Source organism: Meleagris gallopavo, chromosome 1 (genome assembly GCF_000146605.3).
Source record: "Meleagris gallopavo isolate NT-WF06-2002-E0010 breed Aviagen turkey brand Nicholas breeding stock chromosome 1, Turkey_5.1, whole genome shotgun sequence".
Taxonomy (NCBI): Eukaryota; Metazoa; Chordata; class Aves; order Galliformes; family Phasianidae; genus Meleagris; species Meleagris gallopavo.
Window position 1 is genome coordinate 10,854,270 of NC_015011.2, and position 14,847 is coordinate 10,869,116.

The 14,847-nt window shown below is 45.9% G+C and overlaps 1 protein-coding gene across 1 annotated transcript in view; it reads right to left on the reverse strand.

The window, feature by feature from the left end:
* Window positions 1-13,339, reverse strand: part of LAMB1 (laminin subunit beta 1) — a 39,959-nt gene extending 26,620 nt beyond the window's left edge. The window contains exons 1-11 of the mRNA XM_010722160.3: window positions 13,165-13,339; window positions 11,273-11,346; window positions 9,230-9,418; window positions 9,074-9,137; window positions 7,555-7,757; window positions 6,192-6,312; window positions 5,836-6,024; window positions 5,305-5,484; window positions 4,790-4,902; window positions 3,822-3,901; window positions 2,034-2,169 (exon numbers count right to left, since the gene is read on the reverse strand). Coding sequence (XP_010720462.1) covers window positions 2,034-2,169; window positions 3,822-3,901; window positions 4,790-4,902; window positions 5,305-5,484; window positions 5,836-6,024; window positions 6,192-6,312; window positions 7,555-7,757; window positions 9,074-9,137; window positions 9,230-9,418; window positions 11,273-11,346; window positions 13,165-13,324 — 1,509 coding nt within the window. The 5' untranslated portion in view covers window positions 13,325-13,339. The remainder of the gene's footprint in view (window positions 1-2,033; window positions 2,170-3,821; window positions 3,902-4,789; window positions 4,903-5,304; window positions 5,485-5,835; window positions 6,025-6,191; window positions 6,313-7,554; window positions 7,758-9,073; window positions 9,138-9,229; window positions 9,419-11,272; window positions 11,347-13,164) is intronic.
* Window positions 13,340-14,847: the final 1,508 nt, after the last annotated feature.

Genomic DNA, 14,847 nt, shown 5'->3' on the forward strand with positions numbered 1-14,847 from the left:
GAATATGAACTCTCCCCTTTAAACACGTGTGTATGCACACCACTGCCTACCCATTCAAAAAATGGCTGGGGTCAGAAGGGGCCCTATAGATCATCTAGTTCCAACTCCCTGTCATGGGCAGAGACACCTTCTATATGACACCTTCTATGTGACTGTGTACTGATGGAAAGAAAGATAAAACAACTCTGCACAAGTCTTCACCCACTTACCTGTTATTGTGCGAAATAAAATCTAAAATCTTGCTGGGAGTAACTCACTGACCACCTACAGCATCTAGTTGACCCTACACAAATGTATGATTTGCACCAATGCAGGATGTAACTGGACTGCTGTAATAACTTTCTCACCACATTTGTAGCAGTAGAATTTACTGCAGTGGCACAAAACTGCTCTGCTAACTCCCAGTCTGAGTGCTAATTGCTTCCTGATTACATTGGACCAGGCCAAACCAAACCACTGCTTGGGATAACATCTGAAAGCAAGTCACAGCTGTCATTAACAGGGTGTCACTAAGTAACAGAGATCCTAAACATTTCTAGACATTAAACATCCAAGCTGATGCTGGCTACTCCTTTGAGTCTGAGATGTCAGTTTTTTATGTTTCTCTTTATACTAAGCAAAGAAGAGGAAAAAGTTAACAGAAAGGGGAAATCTGTGATGTTCAAATTTCCTGTTTCAAATATATCTGCATCCATGAATAGTTCTCGCTATAAAACAACATCCTGAGCATGCCTATGAAAGCTGCTTCAGTAGAAAGGGATAAAATGAAAGGAAATGTCAATATATCTGTCACTCCAGGATGTCCCCTCATGTATTCTCACACCCTTTGAAGTGAGCCAAGCTATAAATTATTACCCTTTGGCTTTGAACAAAGGGATGGAGTTCCCACAAAGGACTGCAGGCGGAACATAAGTGAGAGCGTGCAGGGATTATGCACAGGGACCTGTGACTGCCTGAAAACCCCTATAACTCCACACCATTTTGTTTGTGCTGGGGCCATACCTGAGCATTCAGATCTTATTCTACCACCAGATAAATAACAAAGTTTTATTTCCCCAGTATCAGCATTGTTTAAAATGGTTTATTCTGCAGGTTTGCAAAGCCAAGCAACAGCTCACCTCCCAGCTTGGTGAGGCAGCTCTTCAGGCTGAGCTCCTTGCCCCAAATACCTGGAACCTCCAGCACCGCCCCTCCAGCTGGGAAGACAAATGCACCCAAACACGTGCCAGCAAGCACACCCTGCTGCTGGCCAAGCTGTGCTTGATGCTATCTAGCTCAGATATCTAGCAGGCAAAATGCTCTGCCCTGGCTTGAAACCTAACATTCTGCCTGAAACAAATAAATTAGGAAACAGTGCCTCAGGCAAACTAGGATCTGGTGCCTCAGAGCACTCATTATCTCAGCAGAAGACCCTTATCCTTGCTGGAGGCGAAAGTAATCGATGTAATCATCTGGCCTCTGTAAATGAATTAGAAGCAAGGTTGTGTGCTCAGGGATTGAAAGGAGCCAGAGAGCCTGATGTACTCATGAGTGACTAAAACAAACTGGAGGTAACATCACTTAGAAATCAATTTTTTGCACAATTAACCACTTATTTAGTCATTAGTTAAAAAAATGTCTCTAATGTACAGAAACTCTAAATCACACAGCAAAGTGCTTGAATGAGTATGCTGCTCCCTCCAGGTGTCAGCGACACTGAGAAGAAAATCCAGCATTGGTATTCCACCACACTCGAGGTAAGAGGGCAAAGAGAGGTGGGTGCATATGCAATAGGTAAGAAGGGTGCAGACAGAAAATGAACTATATAGTCATGATCAAAGAAACAGATTAAAAAAGGAAAATGAGAGTTTCCTGCCCCAAAACACTACATTATTTATCGATACAACTAAACAGGGAGGAGCAGGCAGTGCTCCATCTGGCACAATTCCACACTGTCTTTGCGCAACACTGACATTATAAAATAGCCTCTTTCCAACACTCAAATTGCGAAACAGAGCTTTCCCACAGACCAGCACACTCCAGCTGCTACTCACAGGACCCAGGTTGGCTTCCTCGGCCTCGTAGATGTAGTGGTCAAGTGAGATGAAGTAATATCCAGGCTCCACTTGGTTGCACTGACGTCCGAACATGTGGGGCCGGCACTCACACTGGCCAGATTCACTTGAGCAGCTAAAACGGAAAAGCAGTGAATGTACAGCACAGCTTGGCTACAACAGATTGAGCTGCCTCATCTGCACTGACAGAACATCAGCCTGGTCCCAGGCACAGCCATGGTTCACTCCAGCTGTGCTCCTGGGTACAGGCGAGGAATGAGCACAGGGCAGGACCATTTCCAACAGACAGCTTGCATGTGGTTTCTTCTGTTTAGATATTGAGAGGATTGAATGTTACAGATCCCTGGGGCCACACAGCGGTTCTGGGAGTGCTTTGCTTGCTTACAAAGCCAAACACAGCCAACAGGCAAGTCTGTCCTTCAACTCCAGGCTCGCAGGCCATGCATGCAGCTATCTGCTCATCTGGGCTTAGGCAGAGCAAGAACACGCACGACTCTGCATGCCTGTGATGCTGAGCTGCTCTTGTACTTGGCAAAGCACATTCCAAAAGGCTGCCCATAGGCAGCTCTGCTCAGGGCAGAACCACACACAGCTTATTCAGATTTGGATGAACACAAAGATGTGGGACAGACTGAGACACTGCTGGAGGGATGGAGAAGGTCTGTCCATTCCCTTTGTAACAAGACATTTTCCCTGTATAGCTTTATTTCAAAATGACCTTTTGTAGCTTCACTGCTCCCAGTGTCTGCTCTGCATTATGAAGAACTCAGGGGTAGTTTTATTTTTGATGGGGTCTGGTCATACTTTTTCATAGAAAGGTTTCTTGGTCCAATAAAAATGTTCCTTTCCTTATATTTCAATTTAATATAGAAACCTTTTCTGAAATCAAAACCTTCTGTGTTCCCATGGAAAATCTCCAGGCTTTTTTAAGTTTGAAAGTAGTTTATACCTGAACTCAGTTTTGAAACTATGGAGATATACTTCAACAGTGTTTGCTTTCAGATGCCAAAGTGTTCCAGAAGGGGAGCAAGAAAGTTTCCCCTCTGGGGATGTTAACAGCTCCAGTGCCCAAGCTGCAACCTCTGTGCTTCTTATGGAAAGGAGTTTGGGGCAAGGTGTGGTTGTCCAGGTGTTGCAAGCAGCAGAGGGGAAAAAGCCCAGGAGAGTGGCATCAATCCACTCCCTTGGGAAACTGCTGTGGTTTCAGACAAAAGTAAGCTATTTCAAAGGGTTTGTAGAGGGAAGGAAGGACAGAAGATAGCACAGAAATATGTCGCTGTAGAAAAGCCACGCATCCAATGTAGGGAAACCTGCTCTGATGAGAGTACTGGTCTGGTTACCTGAAATCCCTGCGCTGACAGGTATATAAGCCAGGGCTTCCCATACTCTTACTAATGGATGCATCTCCAAAACCCAAGTTTCTGAACAACCACCACTTCCTCAATGGACATGTGCAGACCTACTTGCCCCATGCAATGCTGCAGGAGCAGTGCAGCAGTACTGTACCACTGGCATGCTTCTCCAGCGCTGATGAACAGACAGACAGACTGGCTAAAGGACCAACGTGCGGGCCAGACCAAGAGCCAGCTCAGAGCAGATGCCTCTACCACCCCCTGCAGCAATCAAGATCTGCCGCTTTCCGCACACAGGAGCAGAAAGATGATCCCAAGCACTGTCCTCCAGAAAATATGAAGGTGTTGTGATTGCAAATGGGGCAAACCTCACTGGGGTGAATGATTACGGGAGAGGACTGGGGTTGGAACTCACTTGTTATGCAGTGCTCCTCCCTGGTCGCAGTCACAGGGTCGACATCCATCCATGTCATTGCTCAGACCCCAGTGCTCAGGCTGCAGGACGAGATATCACTGATGTAATCACATCCACCCCACAGCCACATTCTGCAGCGCACAATGTGAGCCACTCTTGGTTGGCCTCTTGAAAAGCCACAACCATCAACAAAACTCCTTCATCTGCTCTCCTCCATTCTTCCAAGTGGCCCAGGGGCTTGAGAAATAAAACCTTTTTCCACCAAGCTTTAAAAAATAACTTCCAAAGGACTCAATCTCCTTTACTTCACTTCATCATTGAAACCAGTTTGGGTGCAGGCTACCGACCCACAAAGGGCTTCAGAACTGCAGCCCAGCTCACTGCACCCAAGCAGAGAGCAGCATAAGGGCCAGCAGGGCTTTGTGCTGGGCTATGTCCGTGTAGGGCTGTTCCTCTATGGCTTGCTCAGCGGAAAGAAAGACAGACAGCCTTGTTTAGCTTTTCCATAGTTTACTGTCAGATAAGAGAGCCTGTCAGTGTTTATACAAACATATCCCTTTATTTGACAGCATGTTTCTATAACACTCCAGCACACACAAACATTGTATGGAAATGTATGTGTAGCAATTAATCCCTGTCTAAGAAATGCCCAGTATAGAAAATCTTATCTTTTGCTTCTCAGTCCATTTTACCTTTCATCCCAACAAGGGCTCAGGCAGAACTGCCCCAGACCCACATTATCGCAGAGCAACTACAACAGTTATCCTAACATCTTACTCCTTGGACACACTGAAGTAACAGGAATTAATTTCCAGATGCTCTCACCTGCCTCAACTCACCCTCAGCACATAACTCCCTCCCTGTAACACAGCTCCATGGCTCTTGACACCAGCCCACACACCAGGCGCCTGCTTGCTAGCATCCTTCACACCAGTGTCTCCTCATTATTCTTACAGTAATCTACTTACCAGGCACTGATTGCACTGCTTTCCTGTCACCAGGCGCTTACAATAGCAGTTTCCTGTCTCTGAATCACAAGGATTCCCTCCAGGATGGGTACCCAGAGGATTACATGCACAAGCTGGATTGGGAAATACAAACAGGCAGGTCAAAACACAGGATTTCAGCTACAGTATCCAATTTAAATATTTATATTAAAGTTTCCCCTAATTTCCCAGGTCAGAGATTAATTGCACACTTTGACTACCACCCATCCCAGTAAAACTCCTCTGGCTTAGAGACTTAAAAAGAGATAGGATTCTGCTATTTCCACTGCACGTATTCCCCAGGACCAGCTGGGGAGATGAGTTTTAGAAGAGAGTGGACTCCAAGCTACAGCAGATCCACAAGAATGTTTTTTTTCTTTAGCAAAACATGAAACAAAGGAAAAGAAAAACAACCCCACAAAACCACCCTCTCCCAGGGCTAGCAGCACCTCAAAGAGCTTTTGATCCCACATAAAGGAACATATGTTTTTACTCACATTGACAGCCTGCTGGGTCATCGGCACTCAGTCCATAGAAACCTTCTTTGCAGAGATCACAACGTTCCCCCTCGACGAATAATTTACAGCGGCACTGGCCAGCAATGAGGCCGGTAGAGAAGTCAGTGTAGCGATCGCATATGCCACCATTTTGGGAGCCAGCTGGGTCACAATTACAAGCTAAGAAGGAAGCATTGCACACGTTTTGTTGACTGCTACAACAGAAAAGGCCAAGTCTCACACTGAATAATGTAAACTCAGCTGCTGCATAGAGTATGGTTACCACAAGGAGTAGAAATGACACAAGTTGAGCATGAAGCCACCAAATACATTTGCAGATTCTTGAAGAAAAGAAACAACTCACTCAACTCCTCCAAGCTAACCTCCAAGCTCCCTTCCAGGATCTTTGGGATGAAGGAAGGGTGGGGAAGAGAGCAGTAGCTGTGATAAATCCCAAATCTCCCACAGCAAGCCCCGAGGACCACAACCCAGACCCCACATCCATCCCGCCAGGCACAGGGCCATCCTTACGCTCGCAGACGTCGGGGTCCCGCAGGTCTCTCTCCGGGTGCTGGAAGTAGAAGGGCTTGCACTGCTCGCAGTTGCGCCCCACCGTGTTGTGCTGGCAGTCGTCGCACACCCCCCCGCTGGTGTTCCCTGTCGCCATGTACACGGCCATGTCGAAGTGGCACTGTGCGGAGTGGCCATTGCAATTACATTCTGTGACAAAGATGAACATCGAGAGTAGCCTCAGAGGAGATGAGTCAACTGAAGAATACGCAGAACTTTACCCGTCGTCACAAATTCCACAAGTTGCTCACACAATGATGCATAATGCTAAAAGCGAGCAACACCAGGCTTTAGATTTGCATTTGACCCAAACTCACTTTTGCATGCGTTACTATTGCGGCCTTCGGCAGGTCGCCAAGGTAAGTCATGGTAGAAATCCAAACACTGCTCACAGTTCAAGCCCTTGGTATTATGCCTGCACATGCAGTGCCCGTGGACCTGTCATTAAAATAAAATATATATATATATAAAATTGAAGAAATAGTTGATTATTAGGGAAAGTGGAGAAAAAAAACACGCTCCTCCTCCAATTCACTCAAAATATAATGGGTGGAAATACTTCTGGAGTCTTTGCATTATAATGCATATAATGCAGGTAAGTGGAAATGAAGGGCCACAGAAGTGTCTCCTTCCTGCTTATGTTAAGAATGTCCTCATAACAAACATAAGTCCTTCCCTTACTGGAACTCATGCATGAATAAATGCTTTTAGGTACAAACAAGGGGAGCACAGTTCCACTAAGTAGTCACAAAAGCCTGTTAGAGCTAGTAATTAGCTGTTTATTAGCTGTTAATTAGATATTAACATGCATCAAGTTATATCAGCATGTCAGTTCTAGCCCACTGCTGCCACACCTTGCTTCTCAAAGGAAAGATAACCACATCTTGGATGGGTTTCATCCATCAGGCCAAGACTTTGTCATTAACACACAAGCACTGAGCAGACAGTGCTGGTGTGACAGCCACTGCCTTCTTTGGCAGAGAACATGGAGCAACGGAGAATATCCATATCCTGCAACCCCTAAGGCAAGCACACAGCTTTCCCCCATGCCTCCACATTTTCATCTAGTTAATAACTCACTCATTAACACGCCTGCTATTATTGCTCATTAGGCAAAAATCACGGGGAAACCCAGAACCAAGAAGGGATGGGACACTCAGACAACGGCACACAAGGCAGCAATCAGAATTTTCCTACAGAGCTTGCTGTTAGTTAATCAGGGCTGCAACTATGCAAATTGCTTCTCAGCTGATAAGGACTGATACAAATGCAGCTCTTGTTTGATTCATGAAAGTGTTTCTTTCCCTAAGGCCACTCTTCAGTTTTAGGTCAACGATGTCAGCACACACCCATCTCCTGCTCCTTACAGAAACACTCCCTTTCTACCTTCCTGCCTTTTAATTTCATCAGTTCTTTAACATAATTAGAAAATGAATGCTAAAACTATTTCACTGAATCTAAGCTCTCTGTGCTTGATTAATGTCAGGAAGGACAGATAATAGCTTTGCTGTTAAAGAATGACTTCAATGGTTTTCTTGTTGGTAAGGGAAGAGTGGAGAGGAACTCAAATTTCTCCTATCACAATTTCACCTCATTGTTTCCATATTGCTTTAAAACAACAAAACAAATCAAAACCCACAATCAGGAACAGCTTATGTGGAGAAAAGTGGTAATATTCACCATTCCTTCCACTTCTTCGTTGAAGCCCTCTACCGGCGCACACTCACTGGCGTGGCCATAGCAGAAGCAGTTCCCACGCACCACCATGTCGTAAATGGCATAATAGTACTTCTCCCTGATCTCCATCCTTGAATCCAGGAGGTTATCTCCCAGTGTGTGCAGCTTGGTGAACTTGACTCTTAGATTTGTGATCTTCAACAGGTCTGCAGGGACACCAGAAAAACATGTTTTGGAGTTATTTACCAGATACTGTACTGAATGGGAGGAAGCCAGCAGTGACTTCCCAAACACACTTCCTATGGGCAGATTAGATCAGGTTTAATTTCAGCTCTTACTTGCTACGTATCACATCACTTCATATTCCCCACTTCTAAAAATGACAGTAACTTATTGCAGGCTGATACTGTGTAAGCTAGTTTAAGCTTAAATAAAAATACTAGCTTGTTTTACTATAGGCATACACAGGCAAGAGCTCAAATATTAAAGGCACGTACACCAGTCTCCACCAGATGAGAGACTGGTTCTCTGGACACTTTAGGGTTCCAAGTGTAAGATGTGGACAGCAGGAGAAAGGGAGGGGATCAGTATTAAGCAACTGCTGACTTTGAGCTTTAAGAGTTATGAGTCTTTTGAATAAAAATCTAAGATGCAAATAAGACACAAATATATTCTTTTTCTTATACATCCAACTTTCCCAGCAAATTTAATAAGCTGATGAAAGCAGCCTCTGTTTTAAAAATCTGGGTTAAAACATTCAACCAATATAGCAACTACCAGACGCTCTCCTAGTTCAGATATTTTCTTCTACTACAGTTAACTTTACTCAGAAGGATGTGAACTGAAACTAAGAAGGAAAATGAAATTAGAGGTCAACTTTAAAGCCAAGCACTACCATTCCCTACTCAAGCCAAATGCCAAGAGGTTAAACTTTGACTACACTACAGCAACAGGTCTGTACATATCTCTGCTTTCCTTGCTTGCAATGACTCTACACGCCTGCATTTTTGGTTTATGGTCATGTCTGTGTGGACCAGCTACGCAGATTTACTAAGGCCAGTCACTCAAAAGTCATGATTCAGATGTTCTAAATTCTATAATACAAAACACAACACCCTTGATTTTATCTCAAAATGCAAAATGATCCAAGTACATTTGTAGTTCTGATTCTTTGCTTTCTGAAAACTGTACAATTACAGCCTAACACTCCAAGGCTTCTCTTGGTGATTGCGTGTATTTTGCAGAGGGGAATCTTTAAACAAAACTCTTTTCCTCAGCAATAAGGAAAGAACCAACTACAACAAAGTGGGTAAGACTGACCACATGAGCTGATGACACCGACTGCTATTTCCCAGTAGATCACTGAGTCAGGAAAAGAAGTCATACCAGGAATGCATTCATATGACTTCAAAATTATTATGAGGGCTAATGTTTGACACTGATTGTGGATTGCTGCTTTTCAAAATAGTACATAAGTACAGAAGTACTTCCAAACAAGCCTAGAAGATAAGTGCATACATACTTTGAATTCTTGGACTGTATGGATCTTCAATTCTGAAAGCAGGATCTAAAACACGATATATGACCTGGGGAAAAACAATACAACAGAAGGCTCAAGGAATCTGAATTTCTATGGAAGAAGTCTACGCAAGAAGCATTTGAAAAAAAAACCTCTGACCTCTCCCTCAGTTGAAGGCTCAATGTCGGAGTATCGGGAATCACAGATGATATCATCCACCTTCTTCATGGGTCCAGTTGAAATCCCAGGAAATGAGCTCTCACAGTCATATGCAAAATACCTATATACTTGCCATGTTTTTCCAAAATCAGATGATCTTTCTATCAGCATTGCAGCAGGGCGGAATGTCTAGTAATGAGAAAACCAAAGGAGGTTGTATTTTGTTAACTATTACTCGCATTTACATTGAGCACTTCTAACTGTGAGAAATCAACATATCTGGATTTTCATCTCTCCTCTCTCTGTAGAGAGTATTTGCCCTTTCACCCTTCACCGCTGATATCCTACTTTCTGTTCAGAGACAGATCTTCAACATAATGCACATCAAATCAAAGATCATCTATCTTTAGAAAAGACTGCATTCAGTGATCAAGCAGTTAAGTGCCCAAACTTAAAGTTTCTCAGATTTCAAATCCTTTCTCAAAACTAGAGATTAAAGCAGGGCTCCAGAGACAAAGGAATTTTTTCCACTGCCTGTGAAAAGCAGCACAGCCTTCTTCCTTGCCATACCTTCTCCCATCTTCTGCAGAGAAAACCTCACGGGCCTGTGATAACAATGTTTCAATCAATTGCATTTCAGAATGCAGATATCAATACCTGACTTGCATCAAGAAGAGCCATACGTCACATCATTAAGAGCATGGATTCAGAGAAAGCCATCAAGGAGCCAAGCACAAAAACATCTCAGTCATGGTTGGAAACAATTTTTTTTTCTGCTTCTTGGCTGAAAATATCACCCTCCTCACAAATTGGTACCTCACCCAACAGAAAATGAAGCCAACCAGAGGTAATGCAGCTCAAGAGCCTTCCACACAAAGCCAACAAGTCACCACTAAAATTGTTTTTCCCCCTGGTCTTCCTCCTGACCAAGCACCCAGTGAGCCCAGCAGCACCAGGCTGGGGTTCCTGAGGGAACCCTCACTGCTGGGGACACGCAGTGGTGACCAGAGGGGACCACCTCAGCCACCACTTGTCAGAAAAACAAGCTGATTTCACAAGAAAAACTAACCGTCTCTCCTTGAAAGCCGATCCCTGCAGGAAAGGACCTGGGTGAACAGGAGGTTGGCCATGAGCCAGCAGTGTGCCCTTGCAGCCAACAAGGCCGATGATTTCCTGGGGTGCGTTAAAATCAGCACAGCACGCAGGTCAAAGGAGATGATCCTCCCTCTCTGCTCTGCCTTGCTGAGGCCACAGCTGGAATGCTGTGCCCAGTTCTGGGCTACTCAGTGCAAGAATGACAGGGATGTTCTAGAGAGAATCCAGCAGAGGTAATTGAACAAGCTGCCTAGAGATGCTGTGGATTCTCCTTCCTTGGAGATCATTAAAACCCATGTGGACACTTTTCTGTGCAACCTATCATAGGGGACCTGCTATAGCAGGAAGGTCGGACTAGATCTCCTTCCAACCCCTACTTCTGCATAAATTAAGAGATTTGTCTACATGTAGAGAGCGGGGATTTAGCCTTGCAGGAACTGCAGCCCCTAAACCGAGCTGAAGGCTGCTGCTAGCACTTGCCTGTGATTTAGGATGTACAGGACATAATCTGCCATTCCAAGACATCTGTTTGGCGAGAAACAAAGACACTCTGTGTACAGATGTTCCTTCTTCCTGAAGACCTTCCCATTTGCCAAATGAAAGCTGATAACATAGCCAGTTTCTTTTTAAAGAAAAATCCTCACTTCTAAATGACCTAGCTAATGATCTTCTATACACACAACCACCACAGAGACAAATGACCTGGATTTTGACTCCTTCTGCAGCCTCACACACTTGATGTTTAAGCACAACACAAGCCACACAGTCACAGCTGAGCGACTTCAGAAGTTAATGGTTGACAAATCTGAAAATCAGGCTAACCAACTCACACCGAGCCCATGTCCCAAACACCAAAAGAGTGTGAAGGACTCTCTTGTCTCTGTCTTTATGAGACGCATGGGGCTTTGTGCAGAGCTCACACCACAGGTAAGGCTGCAGCATCCTTACCTTGAAGGTCATGATGAGATGAGTGAAATGAAACTCAGCCTCCAGGTTCAGCTGGATTGTCACATTCTCCAGACCTGCAAGAGCAGAGAAAAGGAACTGTGCAGCAAGCAAAGACACTTGCCAGCCTCTGCATCAGTATTTCACCAAGGCTCTATGCTCTGGTGACACTGGGATTCTCTTCTTCACCACTTGACTCTAACGTCAAAGAGGGATATAATGCATTAACGAGTTACAAGGAGACACTACGGACCTGCATTACACATGGGATTGCTGTGCATCACTTGCAAAAACATGCTGTACCCAAAGCATGAGCCTGCACTGCCTTTATTTCAGACTGTAATGTGACTAACAGCACCAGATGTGGGACAATGGTAGCTATAGGACCCGGCCAACCCATAGCTCAGTGCTCAGAGGCTGGCAGGAGTGAGGACACCAAGCCCAGCCCCAGGCAGTCTGCACACACTGCAGCTGCAGAGCAGCACACCAGCTGTGAGCCTCTGCAGTCCTGACATCCAGCATCTCACCTCGTGGGGAGTGCTTCCCACCTTTTTTCGCTCACTCTGGACTCTCCTGTCCATCTGGACACAGGAACTGTTTCTTTAAAGTATCTTTTTTTACGTACTCCCAAACTAGCCATCCCAGCCCTGCTTTGCAATCACAGGGCTTGGAAATCATGACAAGCAAAAAGTTTTTCAAGTGGTGCAGTGTGACTACCTATGGTCAAGGACTCTGTACAGAAAGAACAAGTTGCAAATATTATTTTGTCAAGCAAAAGACTTCTCAAAACAGCGGGGTACTAACCACACTGCAGTCAGAAATATTAAAAAAAAATCAAGTGAGATTTACAGAGAGGAGGAAGGATAAAAATGAAAAGAATAAACCAACAAAGTGCTTAAATTTTCAACCAGTTGTGACTTGACGTACAGTGTACAGCACTGTACCCTCCAGTTGCATGCCTGAATGGGGAAAAACATGAATTGGACAGAAAGGATCATTTGTTTTTCATTGTTGAAGGACATTTTCATGACCTTATGAGCTAAGAACTTTTCTGTGTGGATGCTGCCAAGCCTGTTGCAAAAAACATGAATTATTTGGAATGCTAGAAGAGAACCAGTAGGGACGAGTCTGATGTATATGGTTAAAATACGGTTAAAAAGGACTTAGGGAAAAATTTTCTCTACTGAGCAACAGAAATGTTACAAATATTACCATGTTATTCTAACAGAGTCAGATAGCTCCTGCCAGCACATTTGCAGAAATCCCATCCTGTCCATCTGGCTTTAGAGCAGGATGAAAATCTAGATGCCTTGCTTCCTATAGAAAAGCATGCCAAAAGCAGAACCATAAAAGCCAGAAGGGCAGAGGAAGGGCAAAAAATAAAATAAAGGCCACCAAACAAACATTCAAATTGTTGAATTTTTTTAGCTTGCCGGCTCATTTCTGGTATTAGTGTAAGCGTTCGGCACGTGAGAGCAGGAACCCAGGCTCGTGGCAGCAGGACAGCAGCCTGCAGTCCCGGCAGTGCGGGGAAGCCCCGCAGTGAGCCCTTCCTTGGCAGCGCTGCCCAGGTTCTGCACTGCTGGAAGGCTGCTCTGCTCTCCTGCCCAGACACGAGACGGGCCTGGAGCCGCTCTGGGAAACTTCTCTTTTTAGGAAAGGATTCTCACTAGCGGCGGGAGAGCTCTTTCCAACACTCCTGGAGGGCTCACGGGGTTTTGTTACGGATCTGCAGCCGCTCCACGACGCACAAAAGCAGCGTTTTACTCAGCTCTCAGCTAACAGCGTGATCCTTCCCTCAGCAGTAATTAGCAGCCCTGAGCTAACAGCAAACACGGAGGTACCGCAGACAAAGGGAGAGCGCCTGAGACCGAGCTGCCAGCTGCACTGCATACCATTTTCCGATTGCCACCAAAGCTTCAGACGATTTGGAGCGAATGTGGTGACCACGTTCTCAATGCGATGGCTGTCGGGATTGAGAGTGTCATGGAAGGGGTCCTCAGAATCGCATATGAAACATTTTTTGTCCTCCTGGAACAACAAGATAACCAGCATTACCGATTTTATCCACGGGCAATAGTTGTTTCCTGCAGATAAGAGTATTTTTCATTCATACTACATTCCACACATTTTGCCTTTGGGAGGCATCGAAGGTGTGGTGCTTTGTTTCTCAATTAATTGATAAGTGTATTTACCTTTATAAAGTGATGCAAAATGCCAAACGGAAAATATGCCAGGAATTCCATAAACTGTACTTTTATGGGTGGTATGCTTTCTACCTAAGCTTCAAGGCTCAGGAAATCCCTGCCAGCAAGCAGAAGAGCTCCCAACCAGAGGCAGCATCTCCAGAAATCCCTGAACTGAAACATGTGCACACAAAGCCATATGTGTGAAATAGCCCTGGCTCTTAGGAGCCTCACTTGGGGACGTGAGTTCTTCACATTTGGAGTCATCTCCTGTGCATGCAGAGGGCATTCAGCAACCAGTGTCCCCTCTCCCCTCTCTGAATCCAACTTTTCAGGCTTCTAACAGCACCTCACTCCAGACTGCAATCCCAAGCTGTATCCACAAAGCCAGCTTGCACAGCCTACAAAAAAAGCCCAGTGGGTGCAAGCGTGTCATGTACCACTTGGGAAGCTGGACAAGCACTTCTCACCACACCAGGGCACCAGGTCTGTGCCAAGCCAACTCTCCATCTCACCGACTTCATCCCTGTCCCTGAGCAGCTGCAAAGCCACACGTGCCATAGCAACTGGTCTTGCTTGGCCCCATGGCACCGAAGGGATGCTCCCACACCCGCAGCCGGGCAGATCTTAGGAGTAGGCACACACACATCAGACAGACACTGGAGTGGGACTGGCATCAGTAACATGGGCATATTTCAACTGCCGAAATGGTGTTTCTGGATATAAATCGCACCTCGGCACCTCGGCATTTTGGGGATGGCAGAAGCCAACAAAGCGCCTTTGTTACTTGGCTGTAGCAGGGTGCCGATGCCCTAGGACTCTGACCCCAGTGCTGAGCCCGGCGTCACCCCCAGCAGCGTGGCGAGACCCGGTGGGGGGAGGGTTGGGTAACTGCGGGCACAGGAGGGAGCGGTGCTCCTTCAGAGTGGCAGAATCTGCCATTGTGTCTGCAGCAGCCCTGCCCCGGGGCTATCTCCTTACTTTCCGTATAACCGAGCTGCCTATTATCGAAATTCCATTCCTATCCTCCATCTCCGCTGAACGCAGATCTTTTAAGCTTAAGCAGCAACGGCCTTTGTGTTTCCCACAGATGGACCCGACAGCCCGACTCGCGTGCCGTCCGTCGCAGCCCATATAAGTTTAATTATGTTACGGGCGCAGCGGCCGAGCACTACAGACCACTTGCAATCAGGAAGCTGTCTAGACGGCTCCGTACAAGGGTGAAATAAAGGAAAAGCACTGACGGAACTCACGGCGGCCCGTTCCGTCTCACCGACTCGCCTCACGGCACGGGCCGCTTCGCAACGGGGCTCCGATGGCGCGGGGCTCCCCGGTCCTCCCGGGGAGCTGCTCCCCCCGGGGCTCGGCACGGCGCCGCTCACCTGGAGGTGG